This window comes from Gymnogyps californianus, chromosome 14 (assembly GCF_018139145.2).
Source record: "Gymnogyps californianus isolate 813 chromosome 14, ASM1813914v2, whole genome shotgun sequence".
Classification (NCBI taxonomy): domain Eukaryota; kingdom Metazoa; phylum Chordata; class Aves; order Accipitriformes; family Cathartidae; genus Gymnogyps; species Gymnogyps californianus.
Window position 1 is genome coordinate 7247857 of NC_059484.1, and position 16153 is coordinate 7264009.

At 41.8% G+C, this 16153-nt stretch overlaps 1 protein-coding gene and 1 long non-coding RNA gene across 3 annotated transcripts in view; one reads left to right on the top strand and one right to left on the bottom strand.

Moving 5' to 3' along the window:
* Window positions 1-498: 498 nt before the first annotated feature.
* CCNG1 (cyclin G1) lies at window positions 499-6569 on the bottom strand. Of its 2 annotated transcripts, XR_007767296.1 has the most exons (8): window positions 6459-6569; window positions 5409-5672; window positions 4057-4310; window positions 3380-3458; window positions 3199-3297; window positions 2768-2962; window positions 2472-2687; window positions 499-2101 (listed from the first exon to the last, which is right to left on the bottom strand). XR_007767296.1 is itself a non-coding variant. In XM_050905481.1 (7 exons), exons 2-6 carry the CDS (start codon window positions 5670-5672, stop codon window positions 2771-2773), a joined length of 888 nt encoding a protein of 295 aa, XP_050761438.1. In that variant the 5' UTR covers window positions 6459-6569; the 3' UTR covers window positions 499-2101; window positions 2768-2770. The 2 variants fall into 2 exon arrangements, 1 of the variants encoding a protein (XP_050761438.1); XM_050905481.1 differs by lacking the exon at window positions 2472-2687.
* A 4862-nt stretch (window positions 6570-11431) lies between these two features.
* LOC127022065 (uncharacterized) overlaps window positions 11432-16153 on the top strand; it is a 183911-nt gene continuing 179189 nt past the window's right edge. The window contains exon 1 of the long non-coding RNA XR_007767291.1: window positions 11432-11497. This is a non-coding gene — a long non-coding RNA (uncharacterized LOC127022065). The remainder of the gene's footprint in view (window positions 11498-16153) is intronic.

A 16153-nucleotide genomic window follows, 5' to 3' on the forward strand; every position in this document is an offset into this window, starting at 1 on the left:
CATAGCTGCTCTGAGTCAGTTAGGCACAGAAATGTATAGCTAAACTTATACCTAGTCAAACTGGAATGCTCAGATCAGTGCAAAAACTCAAATCTTGGGATTAGAAATCTGAGTGTGAGATTCTCTTAAGCAATGTATAGAAACAGTTAATACGTACTATTAGATAAATGGAGAGGGTTGAAGTCAAATTTGAACAGCCTAAGCTACCTCAGTTGGTCCTTTCAATCTTGACGCTTTCACATCTGAAAGGATTTAGAGTAATCTTAGGTCAAGTTGAAATAATTTTAATCAAGCACCTTGAGTTTTTCCTGTTGGTTCTCCAGCCTTTCCCATGCAGCCTCAACATCTTTTAAAAAAAAAAAAAAAAAAAAAATTGAGAAAATGTCCATAATCTCTTACCTCCTGCCTGGAAATTTTCCAGGTACGGTTCAGATATAAGTCACTTTAGAGGCTTCCTACTACAGTGTTTTATAACAAACGGGGAAAAAAGTTACTCAGTTAAGCACATTTCAATGTTTAATTGAAAGGTACATATCTTAATATTGAGACACAACAATTATAATTGCACATTGCATCTTCTCCATCTCTCCCAGCAGACTGACGACACCTTTGTCCGAATCGCTTGTATGCTTTTCACAGGCCAGCACAACGCACAGATAGCACTGGTAGATGCAAAACTCAATTACATGTTATGCAGTGCAATCAGTCCCATGAGTTCATGAGAAGGCTTGATTTGTCCAGTATAGAGCTTTGGCATGAAGTCTTCTGTGAAAGGTTTAACTAGTTTGAGATATGCAAAGAATGGTTTCCCCCTCAGCTATTACCATAAAGGGGAAAGGGTTGGTTGGCTACTGTCTAAGCCTACACTGTGTTCAGAACATTCTGATCTCTCCTTCTCCACTAAGTCGGTTCATATGGCCATCGGTTGTTAACCGCCTATCGCCAACAGCCTCTGCTCCACAGTAACACAGAATTCAAGAGGTCATTGGCAACATTCCCCCAACACCTCTGTTCATCTTACATACAGTAATACATTCTTATTGTTCACTTCATTGTTAGCACCAGAAGCATGATATGCCTCAAGTACCGATCTGGTCTTCAGAAAAAACAGTTGTATTTTACAAAGCTTACCATTAAAGAGATCAGAGTTGAAGCAGTCTTCAGTGTTTCTCAACTAGATTTGCTCCTACGTACAGGCCAAGATGGGGCATTAGCCCTGCTCCTACTGTGCCTGTAAAAATGCACCTGTTCAGCATCAGCATTTACCTCTCGTACAGTGAAACTCTGGAAAACTGATGTCAGATTTGGCGCAGGTGACCCAGTACTTTCCCTCAGCCTTCATTAGGTATCATGAAGTTTTTACACTCTGTGAAATAATTCATAATCTCAGTAAACTACACCTCTTTCTTACAAAACACAGAAGTTACTGTTGCTGTGTTAGTGACTACCTTTTATAAGGCAATGAAATAAGGTTTCTCTTTTCTCCTGCTCTAGCTACTTGACATGTTCAGTGGGTATCACATAGCCTAGTTTTTAATGTGTCTGTGGTAGAAGGCCAGTGCCCTGCCCAGCAGGAACATGTGGACACATGACACTGCCCAAACAGCATGTCAGGTGGACTGACAGGCATTTGCTATTGTCACCAATACTGAGCGGGATTAGTCTTTCATTTGATTGAGACGCTGCAGCACTGTGCTGCTGCACATGGTGTTTTCCTAGTGTCACATAATCTTTGGAAAGTGAACCAGATTTTTAAAATTAAATATGTAATTCAGCACCTGCAGTTACAGTAAACCAAGGTTAGCATACACAAGCTGCTCTATAAACTATAAGGTGTTAAAATTCCTTGTATCGGTATTGTGGTATTTCACTGAACAGTAAACAGTCTAACAAATAAGACTGAAAACTGACACTGAATATTGTTGTAATCATCATGAAAAGAACATATTTGCTGGAAGGATCTTTAGTCTGAAATGTTACATATTCTTTCCGTGAGTTGAGTTCTTCATTATTAAGATCATGTTTCAGACTTTGTTTCTCAAATATTCATGTGTCTGTTGACAAGGTCACAGGATGGTTCTCTCCTCATTTTATTGTACTCCTGTAAATAAAAAATACCAGTCAGCTGGAGGGCTTTCTACAAGAGCCAAACAAAGCATCAGACTTTAATATAGCAAGACAACAGCAAGACAGCTGTTATAGAAAATATGTAGCCTTTGGAATTAAAGTCTAGCTAAGGAAGTAGTTAACAATTTCTACAGAGTAAAAAAAACAGTAACATGAATAACTGAATTACAGTTTTTAGACTTTACTAAACAGACAGTTATACAAGTAAAACGGTATAAAACTGTCTTCCTTTTAAGTGGTTTAAGTGAACGATTACAAGAAACTCGTTCTAATAGGCAACTTTTTCCTCTTAGCTGACTCTTTTTAGGATAGGAGCAAGTCAAGTTTTTTCTCTGCCTTTTTACCAGTTTTACTCCACTTTTTAGTTTGAATGAGGTCCCAGTATCTGTAGAACACATTTCTGCTCCCAAAGCACACCAGAGGATCAGTTCTTTCTCCAACGTTCATATATTAGGTTGCCACTTCTTTAGGTACAGCACTGGCTCAAGCATGAACATGAGAATAGACCAGCCTCTATGACAGGCCTACTACATTTATGTTACATGTCTTCAAGAGGTTACCTATACGGAATAAAAAACTTTGAGGTAGTTAACAGCTAAGTACTTCTACATTATCAGAAGTTGATTTTACAAGGAGTTACCTATTATGAGCTGGTCTCTGGAATTGTAGGAAGGTGTGTTATTCTGTAGTAGCTATGTTTAAGCTGCCGTGCTGTACGTCCAGACACAATCCATTTTAATTTCTGGACATTTGGTTTGGAACACTTGCTCGAGGAATATTCTGTAAGGCACTTCAACACCAGTTCCTTCCAGAAGGTCAAATCTCTGTTGTTTATCTAAATAGCAAGACAGAATCTCATATGTTAATAACTCATTCAGTCCTTATTTCATGCAGGTACTTTCAGGTTCTTCACATAAGATAGGAAGCCAAAGATCCCAAGCCAAATGGAAAAAGAACCCCAACAAAGCCACAAAAGAAACCAGTACGCCAATGGACCTTCCCCTTCCCCACTGTGTAGGCCCTTGCATGCATTTGTCTTCCTTCCTCCCCTGAAACTTCAGCTATACATACCTTGGAATGCAACTGCAGAAATTCCAACGCCTCTGTCAACTCCAGTAGTTTTTGTTCTTCTATCTCTAATGCCATAATAGACAGTGCCAAGACAGAAGGCTAGAGAGAGAGAAAATGTTTTTAAACACTGCCCTGTTAAGTTTCAGTAGTCTTATTGTCTTTGAGCTTTCAAGACGTTTACCTTGGCTTTAGAAAACATGATTCTGCAGTGACATGCTTTAAGCTGGGTCTCAAGTCTCTCAAAATTAAGGTATTTTTTCCTACAATAAAAACAGATGAGTGAATGTAGAACAAGAACGCAAGCTTGATCAAGGCAGCACCACCCTGGGAACTCAGGGAAGCAGCGAGAATGTTCATTATCTAAACAAAGGCCTCATTTGTCCCAAAAGTTCTAGGGTTACAGTCAAACAGGTGTTCAGTTTTAGCAGTCCTAATGCCAAAAATAAATCTTGTGTTACACTGGGGAGAGTTGCATTGTCAAAATAGGCTTACCAACAAGGAATTTTAATGCTTATTAGCAAAAGGAATCTCTTTCTAAGCCAGATTTTGAAATCTTTGCAATGAGGCAATACTTGGTGCAGCATAAGCTGAGATTTATTATACCATCATTATTGAGCAAGTTTGGTTTTCGGCTCACAGAGCAATACTCTTTAGATCACTTTATGCAAACGACATTTAAAATTAAAATAATATTAAACCACAGATATTCACATTTATGATATTTACCAATAAGGGAGAAAGTTTGTGGTTTTTATAAGTACAGAAAGACCAATTACTCGAGTAATTTCCCTGCTTACTTTTCTACATAGGCTTCCTGATCATATGCAGTCATAGCAAAATAAGTATTAGATATTTTACCTTTCACAGCTTAAATTCTCGTGAATGAGTGAATGATATAATTGTAGAAATTGGAAGGCTGTTGTAGCTTTGACTTTCCAAGACAGCTTCTCCAATACGATTTTCTCCATTCTCATCATATCAGAAACGGTGAACCTATACTGGCTTATCCGAATTAAGTCAGTGGCTAAGGGAATGTTTCTCTCTTCTTCTGATGCCTTCACAGCCAAGTAGAAGCAGCTGAGTCCAACACAGCCCAGGTGTTTAGGCTGTACCTAAAGAAAGGTAAATTGTTGTTACTTTCAAAAAGGAAGGCCTTTCATCAGCCATTTCAACATGTAAGTATCCAACTATATAGGCACCAGTGTATTTTAGGAAAAAATTATGGGGGGTGGGGAGGGTTGTTCTGTTTTTTGAAGATTGAGAAATCCGTCTTTTAGCTACTTACATTCTTATCTTTATTTAACTAAATGAGAAGACCCTTACACACTACAAGTTCTGCCTGATTCATCTAAAAAGCAAGACTGCAGAAAAATGTACTTTCATTGAGGTAGAACTGGTTTCTTAATGAGGTTCTATAACAGCCTAATAAAAAGCTTTTACGACTTAAAGTGGTGTACATACTGGCTTATGCAAAAAAAAAAAATTGGGTCTTTTTACCCTTTTCTATATATATACCCACAGATATATATGTACGTATTTATATAAACTGACTTATTTTATTCCATAGGCATTACAGCCCCCATTTTTACTGCTTATTTTCGATTCAGAAGTCTTTCAAATCATCGTTTTCCTATCTGCTCCATTTAGCTTTCTCATTTTTGTTTTAACACACAAGGAAAACAAGCTTTTGTTCTTGACCAAATAGTACAGTGGTAATCCTGTCTCATTACACTATTAAAAACAACCCAGGTCAGCATGCCACATATGCATGGTAGAATGGAGTGCTAACTCAATGTTTTACCAGATTCTCAGTACTGAACAGCATCAAGCCTCTTGATACACACAAGGTTTACGAGTAGGTTGAAACAGCAGTAAAATAAGAAATAGTTTAAGGTGTTCTTCTATACATGCAACAAGCAAGACAATCTGTCTTGATCTAACACATTAATACGGCCTGCATTTCCAAGCCTATGGGCATCCCCAAGTTGAAACTGATGCCTTCTTCCTTCTCTTCTTCAGAGGAAACACCTTTCTTAACAATACTAAAATCTGAATAGGGAAAGCCATTTTTTAGCTCTTGCACAATCAGAATCTCTGGAAGGAGCTTAACCTCTAGCCGTCTAAAACCAAGATGTTCTAACTTATAATAGGAACAAGATTGCAATGAGCAGAAGCTAACAACTGAGAGCTTATTCTTTAAAAAGCCTTACCTTCATTTTTGACAAGAATCTATCTAAGAAATTCACAGCTAGTGAAAACGTCTCTGTATGGAAGCCAAAGAATTGAGTTAAGCTGAGGAGATCTTTCACTTCAAAGTCTCGCAGCCTAGCAGTCATTCGGAGGCCATTATCATGAGCAGATTCAATCAGTCTCAGGCCAGAGGCCTTTGGCTGACATCTTAACTCCTGTTCCAACAGGGCTGTGAGCTGGTACAGCAGCTCCTGAGCTTCCGTAGTTACAAGTGTTTCAATCATCTGTAACCAGAAACAAAGGTAAGTGTATCAAACAGCTAAAAGGGGAAAAACTTGCAAAGTTACAGTTGTCTCTAAAGCAAAGATAGAAACTTTCCTTTCTCTGTAGGTATGTGAGCTACTCATTTGTAAGTTTAAGTACTTCTGCCAATTAGCAACACGTGTGGAACACTCGGAACAGATGCATCAGGTCGGGCACGTACCGGCGGCATCAGCGCCCGGCCCGCAGCGCCGGTGACCGGCCAGTCACACGGCGTACACAGGCAGCGAAGCTCCCCCTGAGCAGAGCGAGCTGGGCCTGAGCAGGCCTGTCAGCCGTGAGGCCAGGGTGGGTGCAGTCACCCTTCTGCTCCCCGTAATAATGGTTTTCAACTCAAACTTCAGAGCTACACCGCGCACCTCAGGGACCGGGTGACACCACAGCTGAGCCGGCACCGGGCCACAGGGCTTCGCAGCCGGGGCCCACCGGGCTGCGGGCAGTCCCACGTAAAGGTGCCGGCAGCCGTGCCGGCCGCAGCCCCAGCCCCGCCGCGAGCTCCCGCCGCCCGGCAGGGCCCTGCCGCGCCCCCGCCCGCCCCCGGCCCCGCGGGGCCGCGCACCGCGCACGCGCCGCCTCCTCGGGACATGCCCGGGCCTGCCCTCCGCCGCCTCGGGGGCTCCGCCGGCGGAGGAGCGACCTGGCAGCCCCGTCGGCGGGACGGAGGAGCCACGCCCGCCCCCTGGACGGGCCGGGCACGGCGCGGGGGAGCCCAAACATGCCGCCGGTGGGGCCCTGCCCCGCACCCTTACCTCGTCCCTGTCGTTCCGCTCCCTTCTCTCGCAGGGAGGGCCCCGAGCCGGTGTGACCCGTAGCGACAACCGCAGCAGCGCCGAGGGGTCACTCTAAAGCTCTGCCCGGTTCCTCGGGCACCAGCGACCACCGGGAGAACGCCATGCAGCCGCCGCCCCGCAGACAGCCCGCCCGTTCTGCACCGCCCCCGGACTCCGCTCCGCCCGGCCCGGGGGGTGGGGCGGGGCTGAGGGGGTGATAGACTTTCAGGCAGGCCAATCACGAGGCGCGGATGGTGGGGAAGGGGCGGAGTGCTGTCGCTAGGAGACAGGCAGGGCCGGCACGGTAGCGGTCTCTGGCGGCGTCTCCGCACGGCCCCGCCCCGCGCGGTCCCGCCCGCCACGTCCCAGCGCCGCCTCGCGCCTGATCCCGACGGCGGGCGGGCAGCCGGGCGTCGCTCCTTCTTTCGCCCTCAAGGCGCCAGGCGGGCGGGAGAGCGCGAGGGACCGGGTCCTCGCGGGGTTCCCGCGCTGCTGCAGCAGCAGCTGTCTTCTCTGGGCGCGGGGGCCGCAGCCTGTGTCCGCCTGCGGCACCGGCCGCGGTAAGGTCCGGCCCCGCCGCCTCACGCTGGAGGCATGCACCCAGGCCCTTGTGTCAGCGACTTGTGAATGCTTGTTACGGCCCCTGGCTGGGGTTTTGGGTCAGGGGAGCTGAAACCGTTTTCCTGGTGGGAGTTAGCTGTGTGACTGCTCCTGCCTCCTACAGGGCTGAGATCTTTTAGGTGTGTATCAGTAAGCATTTTTTTTTTTTCTTAACACTTTCCAGTCCCTCAGAAATATTTTTGTACATTCATGGAAGGTCAAGACCAACAGAAGGACCCGATCAACCTCTTGCTTAAAACAGCCTCACTTGGCAAGCTTTGTTTGGGATTCAGGCAGCTGTTTACAAATGCACCTGCCTTCATCTTCCTTGTTTGTGTGTTTGGTTGAGTCAAATAAGAAATATTCTTTCTGCGCAGAAAACTGACAGGAGTTACTCAGGGTTTTGTGAAGGTGAATGCGTTGCTGGTGAAGGTTAATTCTAGTTTGTTGTAGGTATCAGGTCAGGTTGTGTATAAACTTTATTTTTTTGTTTCAGATAAGTAGTTATGTTACAAGATCTGGAAAAGATACAGTATTGTTGAAAAACACTTAAAGCGGCATTTAAACCTATTCTAGGAGCAGAAAATATTCCACTTCTGAACTGACTTTAGGCAAGTAAAGGGGCTTGCTTACTATAGAGAGCTTCTGTTTAGGGTGTGCTTGAGGCCCAAGACTTACTTATTTATTTAATAAATGATCCATTATCTGTTATTTTATGAAAAGTGAATACCAATTTCTTATAAAGGTTGAGAAATGTCTGAAGGAGGTATTTTGCAGACCTGTAATGAACGCTACATCTTTCAAATGGGTTAAAGGTGCTTAAGTACTTGCTTTCCTAAAACTGTTGAGGTGTTATTTCTACTTCAGTCTAAAACTTTCAAGCTGGTTTGTGATGATTACTGTGAATTGGTTGAAAGGCTTAAAATTTTCTTAAGGAGTGAACTGATATTTTCTGTAATGCAAGGTTTTTAGGAAGGCAAATCTCTTCGCTATGTTTGATCTTCTGACTCTTCAAAGAAAATATATGTTGATATGTGACTAACAAAAGAGGTGATATGCAGCCCTAAACTTTTTTTACCACTAAATATATAGATATTGAAGATATATGCATCTTGCAGATGGGAGGAAGTTCTCTGAATCTCAGAAGGGCTTGAAAGAATTCAAATCCAGGTGGGCTTTATGGTTTTTGGAAATTATCTCAGGAAATCAGAGATTTCAGCACAGCCTAGGTGATATCTATCCCGACAAGAATACTTTTGTTCAGTGAAGTCTGTCAGGTTCTCTGTTGTTCAAAAATCTTCCTGAAAGGAAGGTTGAATGATTTATTTAGCTTTTAGGCAGCAGTCCTGGCACTACTTTTAGCTAGCTCTACTGATAGTCTACAACCGAACGCACAAGTCAAAGAAGTCATCCTATGTTCTCTGAGACAGAATGTTTTTCTGTCTCTACATTTTCTGCTTATGAACATGTTTGGTTTGCATTTGCTGTAAGCATTATTTCTGAAGTGCTTTATGCCTTTCTTTGAAAATGGCGGGAGGATGAGGTGCACTTTAAGTGGTGGCAAACTGCAAACAGCCAACACCTGTTCCAGGCAGTATTCTACCCTCCCCTATAGCACAGCGTTCTCTTTATAATACTCATAACATTAGAGCTTGTCACATCTGCCGGGAGTAGAGAACAAGATGAATTTAAAGCTCTTTGGGGTAAAACTAGCATAATATTTGAGACAAAAAAAAGAGGCATGTATCTACTCACTTGAGACAGTTTAGCTGACAGATGTGATAGATAATACTGCAACTGTTCACAATAGGGTACTTTGGTTAGCCAGGGGTATGGCTGATAGAGTTGCACCCAACAATGAACTATGATCTGGTGTGCATCTCGGTTAGAAGGGACCAGAACTTATGAACAGCACCATGGATTTGCTCTCAGAGGTAGGTCTTTCCGTTATAGTTATGAAAAACTGCAGTTGTTTTCATTATTTTTGTATGTCTTGGAGTAATGCTGTGGAATTACTTTCACCTTAAAGCAGACTGTGTGGATAATAAAGATTAGTTATAAGAGATTTTTGTTCAGCAAAGTTGTTCATAGGTGTGGGGTTTTTTACTGTTTAGAAACATTGGCTAAATACTAGTAAGAGCATTACCTGTGTTTTCACCAGGAGTGAAACTCACCAAAGCAACAGTTGGCCTGAGTTGCTCTAAATACAGTGATCCAAACTCGATTTTAAAAGCATTTTGCACACCCTCCCCTTTTCTGTGTTAATGGCTGTCATTACCAGTATTCATTGGTCTATTGTCGCACAGGGAGAGGAAGATGAGGGAGCAGCTTTCCTGAGAAGCCTCTGCATTTGTGTCCCTTCACTTGAAGGAGTGCGAGTGTAAAACAGAGGAACTGTTTCATGCATCAGTGAGCTTTATCATCTTATTTACTCAGTATATGCATCAAAAGCTGTATTCATTCTACTTTCTCCCATTGTACTTTGCACTGATTTATTATGGGTTTGTTTCATTCTCCCTATGACTTACTTTTGGAAATTAATTAAAGTTTGTTTTATTAGAAGAATCTTTGTTCTTCAGAAGGATGGAATGAATGACAAGAGAGGCAAGACCAGAAAGAAGCGTGGTTAGAGATGCAGAGATTTTTAAGAAAAATGTGTTTTGCATAGTAAGTGCTTGGATTTCTAGAAGGCTCAAGGGAAGTCAGCATGAGGGAACTTGAGGGAGCCCTTCAGTGTGAAGGTAGAATGACCGAATAGCGTGTCTATCTTTCCCCTCTAAAGCCCCATGCACTTGCATAGAATTTAACTTTCAGGTTTCCACTTGCTGTCTATTTAACTTTATTCCTCAGACATTTGCTAAGTATTGGTAGAGTGAATGCATCTAAAAATCACTGGTTTGACCCTCATTATAATGACCTTGATTTGTATGTCTATTAGACAAGAAAAAGTAATTTGATCAAAAATGAGGGTGGAAGCATCAGTCCCAAATCTCATGCCATAGCCCTTCTGAAAGAAAATGAATTGGCTTTCTGTGCTACAAACTCTTAACTATAAATCAATCTGTTGCTACTCTATGAGATTCCTGTATAATTGTCCATGAATGCAAACTCAAGTACTTCAAGTATTCACAGATGCAGAACATCAGAAATAAAGATTATAGTAAATCAGATCTCATGAATATGCATATTTTTGTTGCCAGTAAATAATCTGAGTTATCTAAATTAAAATTCAAAATTATATATTGCAAAGGAAGTGTTCTTTTTTTTAAGAGTTGGAAAACATTTGCAGTAGTCTTCCTGTCATTACTATGCACATAATAATCAAGTGAAGCAAATGATACTTCTTTTTATGCTGCTTGTTTTAAATAGCTTTTATTTCTTAAATTGCTGTTAAAAATAGACTGAGAACTCTAAAAAGCAGTGGGCTATGGAGCTGGTTGGAAGCCACTGACAGCAGCCAAAGCCAGTGGCCTATTTTGTGTTCTTGCGATAAGGATTCTGGGCTGAAGCAACACTAAGGAAAACTAATTCATGTCAATTAAATGTAACGCACAGGTTTTGATTTAAAAACATTCCTAGGGCTTAGACAGCAAGTGGAAGCCCAAAACACCTTCATCAGTCTGTGTAGTTAACATCCCTGGTGCAGAGTTCGGGCTGCTGTTAACCACTTGGGCAGCAGCTGTGAGAAGTGTCTTGCTCTAAGGTGCCAGACTTTGTGCTGAAGTGGCTGAAGCGAGTGCACACACTCCATCTGCTCTGCAGTCTGCTGTGTGTGGGTAGAAGACTCTTCAACAGGGTGGCAGCAAACAGTGAGGGCACCAGTGACTTCCTAAATGTATTGCAGTTGTTCCCTAGTAGTTTTGGCAAATATGAGATAGAGGATTAAGACTGGATAGCTAAAGGTGTTACATCTTCTCTGCTAGACGTCTGTTCTCCCTCTTTGGCGGTTGTCATGCCTGAGGCAAGAATATCCAATTTTCTTGTAAATCGGTCTGGCGGCTGAAGGCACATTGATCTCAGTGTGTACGGCTGTGCCAAGCTGAGGAGTGTGCTAGTCCTGGGACTGCTGCAGGGACGGGTGGTGATCCTGCCATAGGAGCAGAGTGGATAGTTGTGGGAGTGGCGTCTTCACCTCTTTTCTATTTAACCTATGCCTGTATGTCTTTCAGAAAGCTGTGTAAGTGTCTGTTTAATCCCTGCTGCCAGAGTCAGAGAGCCCCAGTAGGTCTCAATTACCTGGACCAGCCCCACCTGGGACTTCCACCCACACTCCCTGCCCAGGTTCCAGGAGCCTCACTTAAGCTCAGAGCTATAGTCTGGGAAGGACTGCGGTCAGCCCTTTCCCCTGCTTGTCCGGACTTGTGGATTGGACTTCCCAGCTTGACCTTGGACTTGCCTTGTCACCTCTCATTTGTCTGGTAATCACAGGACTGTCAGCGCAGCCCGTGGCTGTCAGCTGACTGGCTCTGCTCACTCTGCTGTGGGGTGGTGTCTTGGTGGCGAGGTCCTGCCCTGCCTTTGCCGGGGTTGTCCTCAGCTTCTGGCTAGCCTTCCCTGGTGGAGCGATGCTGCTCCCTGCTCTTTCATCTTTACGAATCGGTCCTCAAAACTTTTTTCTGATTCTATAGAAAATCCTGTATCCTTTCCACTTCACTTGATCTAGAAATGCTTTGTATTAAAGGGAAAAAGCCTATATGTGTCTTGCTGTAAATACTATCATTATAAACGAAAGACTGTTAATCTAAAGCAGGTTTTCATGGGGAAGTCTTAGTACTTTTTAGTATATAGTTTTCTCATTATACTTTTACTTAAGTAACATTCACAATTCCCCCTACATATTTTATATAAGAATTTTAAAAATGCTTCTGTAAGGATACTTGCTGAAATGAATAGGGCTTCCTTTTCTGTGAGCTGTTCTGAACAAAATCAAGAGTTTATGGTTAATAGGCAGAGGACAGATCCTATAGTCAAGTCCTTTGGAGACTGTAAACCTGTTGTTATCAGCTAGAGTAATTTCTGCTGTAGCAGAAATATGATCGTTTTGTGACGGGTTACAAACAGACATTGACTTGCCTGAACAACATCAGGAAGCACTGCAACGTGGTTGTCTTAATTGGAGAAATGTGTGTATGCAGTGTGAGTCCTTGGGAGTGGGAAATACTTTTCTTTTCTTTTTTTTTTTCCTCTGAGGGAAGAGACCTGTGTATCTGAAATCACCCTGTTCTCAAGACAGCTACTGAAGTTAATGCTGGCTTCTCACACTTTGCTGTATAATGTTTTATGACTATAGCATCAGAATTAAGATAAAGCTTCTTGTAACTATTGTTGCTGGGATTTCAGTAGAGGATTTCAGTAAAAAAAAGATTACTGCAAGAGCTGGAAAGGTTTCTCCGCTGCCCCTTATCTTGTGTTTCATATACAATTCAGGTAGATCCACACACACAAGGAAAATCAGGGTTTTGATTACAGTTTTCAGTAGTTATGTCATGCTTGTTCCCTTATTGTAATAATTTTCTTGAGTTAGTTAATTAACATAATTCTAAAGAAGTGCACATGAGAGAGGGAAATAAAAGGAAAGAGGTGAATCTTCCCAAATAAATGTGAGGCCCTGTAAGAGATTTGCATTGTCTGGTGTTACTCCTTTACTGAAGCTCGTTATGTCAAATATGTCAGAGGAGAGAGTAAAGATCTCTTGGACGGAATTAAGTACAAGCACTTGTGAATACAGCCTGGGAGGCTAAGGAGACAAGTCTCTAAGCCGTTTGGACCTGCTTTAGGGAAAGTCTGTTCATAATTTAAAGTCCAGCATAGGCACAGGAGAACTGTGGGATTCTAATTTCAAAGGCCTCATTTAAGCTTACAGAGATCCAGGTTCTTAAAGGTGTTTACACATCTAACTCCCACTATCCTTAATGTAAAGGGTTTAGATGTCTAAACTTCACTGGGGAAGAAAGGTCATGGAGATCAGAGGGGGCATCAGTTAGCCCTGACATTGATACACTGAGTGATTTGACTGAAACTTAGATGAAATGATTTCAAAAGTTTCTTGTGTCTTTTGCTTTCCATTGCATTCTTCAGCTTTTAAACAGAAAGAACTCTACAGGCCAAAAAGAAAGGCAATGAGCTCTGCGTTTCCTAGCTATAAATCAATTGGGAGGAGGACACTTTGTCAGACTAAATATGGAGATTGTAATGCTTTCCATAAATACCAAAACCTGGAATGGATCTACAAGTTGTCATTAACTCTTCCTTGATGTTCTTATACTGATCTTAGTCAAACATCCATGCTTTCTTCTCCCCTTATTTTCTTAATAAAGAAAATTTAAAAGGTAATAACAAGATACCTACTTTTTCAAACTGGAAAACTTATTACTGCATACTTCTGTGAAATTGCTGAGCTAAGCAGATTACTGCATGTTTCCCCACCTTGATTGCAATGATAATGCACAAACCCCTGTTTTGGATAGGGATAATAGCAGTCCACTAGCTTTGTATTAGTGTATTGGAATAATATGTAGTCTGAATGCCCCAGTGTCTTGTATGTATCTGGTATCTGATCTGTATGCTTGTTTGTGTTTATTGTGATCTCTTTGAGTTGTTTTTGTGATGCATTGATTTTAAAAAATAATCTCCTTTTACCTCAAAGGTATTTAAATTGAAAGTCATTCAGGAAAATTCTTTGCTGTTTCACACCCCTTTCCCCCAGCCTTTGTTAAAACAGTCAACAAGCATCATCGAGAGGACTAGTATGTAGTTAGCTGTCCTAGAAGAAAAGGGCATGGGGTATGAAGTCTTAGATGGTGTGGTAGAAACTTAAAAAATAGCAGCAGTCCTGAGCACTTCATGATTACATCTTCTCTGCCCTTAATTTTCAGCTAGGTATTTCATCCCACTTTGAGAAGATTCAGGACTGCTTTTCTAGGAAGAGTAATGTCAGCTGGATTCAGAACACAGAGTAATTTCCTGAATAGACAGGGAAAGCTGAGACCAGGGACTTCTGATAACTAATAAGCCTGCAAAGGTGTATGTGGTTTCTGTTAATCACCCTGTGAGGAGCAGTCTGGGGACAGTGTCAGTTTTCTTCAGAGAGAACTGTCTGAAATACTTCAGTCATTACAAGACAGTACAAAGTCATGTTTCAATATTTTATTTGCTTGCAGACTAAATGTTTCCAATGGTTGCTGCACAGTTGCTCTAGGCTTACTGATAATGAGCTGATTGTTCCTGACTACCCTGGAACACCAGTTTGTGAACCCTGTTAGCGGCATCTTGACATCATGTAAATACATGGTTTGTCATTTCTGTGAAGAAAAAATATTAGTAAGCCAAGTAATTGAATTCAGAAGCTTTTTACAAAAAATATACTTTTTAATAAATCCCAAATGAATACAACTTGAAAGACTAATTGAGAGCTCAGGGGCTTAAAAATGGTTGAAAATAGTTTGCTAGAAGCAATATCTGGGGATCTTTTGCACCACGCTTGGTTGATTAACACAAAGAGATAGACTGAACAAGTATTTTTGTTTGATGGATCATGTAGTACTTGGAAATAAGCAGAAATACACAGAAAAGATTGTTGAAAAAAAAGTAACTGGGTGAAGGCATTCTCCCTACCACACCCTCCAAAAGTAAGGTAACACCCTGGCAGCACTGTTCAGGGGAATTAATCTTTATTGGCTTTGTGTCACAAAGATTAGATGCTCTCCAAAGCCCTGCAATTGAATGCATTGAAATGTGGGGTTAGGTTTCCCACCATTCACTCATCTTCTCAGTTCAGAGCTGATCCTCCTCCCCACCCCCAGGATCTGATCTCGTGGCCAATTTTTTTTAACTAATTAGTGCCTTGATTTCACTATAGAGTAATATTTACAGCTTAGGCTTTTTCCTCTGAGTCTAGTTCCATCCAACCTCAAGAGCTATTAATTCAGGTGTATTTGCAAATAAATGAACTCTACGGTGAAGTTATTTTAAGCTTTTTGGTTAAGACATGTAACTGTCTCATGATTTAATAAAAATTCCTTTTTATTACCTCTAAAATTATGAGATTGAGGGTGTGTTTCCACACAGATGTATTGACTTGTCCCTGCTTACACGTGAATGGCCTCTCTTGGCCTAGCTTTAGCACTTATGTGACAAGTTAAACTGGAGAGCAGATTCAGCTGAAACCCTTTTTTTTTTTTTTTTCCCCCTAAATCATTGTATTAAAATGACAGTAGAACAGTATCTTTAAGGGTTGTATCCTGTGAATGTCTTAGCTTGATGGAAAGGAAGAGGCCTCTCAAGCCAGGCCCATACCCATACCTTGCTGAAGACTGTCCTCCAATAATTGTTGCTGCTGTTTTTCTCAAAAGTGGAGCTCTATCACACTCTGCAAAGTGTCCCACAAATAATCTGAGTATTCAGAAGACTGCTTCATGTCAGATTGGAATAACCCATTCTCCCAATGCCCCAGTAAAGAGTGATATATCTTTTTTAATAGGAAATAGTTAGATTCCTGTTATCTGTGTCTTATTTTCAAGATAAGAGGGTCTACTCATTGATTCTAATGGCTAATGTACTTTACCAAATGAATGAGTTAAGTGGTTCAGGTAGTAGTTTAAACAATCAAGAGTTAAATATCTTTTTCCAAAGCATAGGTTTAGAGTACGGCAGCTTGCAAGTCAGTTAGCATCCATGCTATTGTGGGAACTGGGTGGTGAGTCCACAGCTCTGAACAGGAAGCATTAGGATATTTCAGTTCATGTGCAGAGCTACATCCTTCTTTTCAAAAGCTGTTTTAGGAGAAAAATGGACTGGTTTTCACAAAGGCAGAGCTGTGATTAAAGGACAGTCTGCTTCACTGATGGACCCGTTTGGTTTAGTAGAGGAGATCTTCAGATAACCTAATGAAGTGAATTTTGTTCTTGCAGGGGGAAACCATAGCAACCTGCCACTTTAGAATGCATGGTATATAATCTGTCTGTCCTTCAGATAGTATTTTGCAGTCCAGAAATAGTCATCATTTCCTAATGTGTGAATGTAAAATGTCAGACAAATGTAGCTGGAGTGACAGTGTTGTCTCTGAGGTAAACATG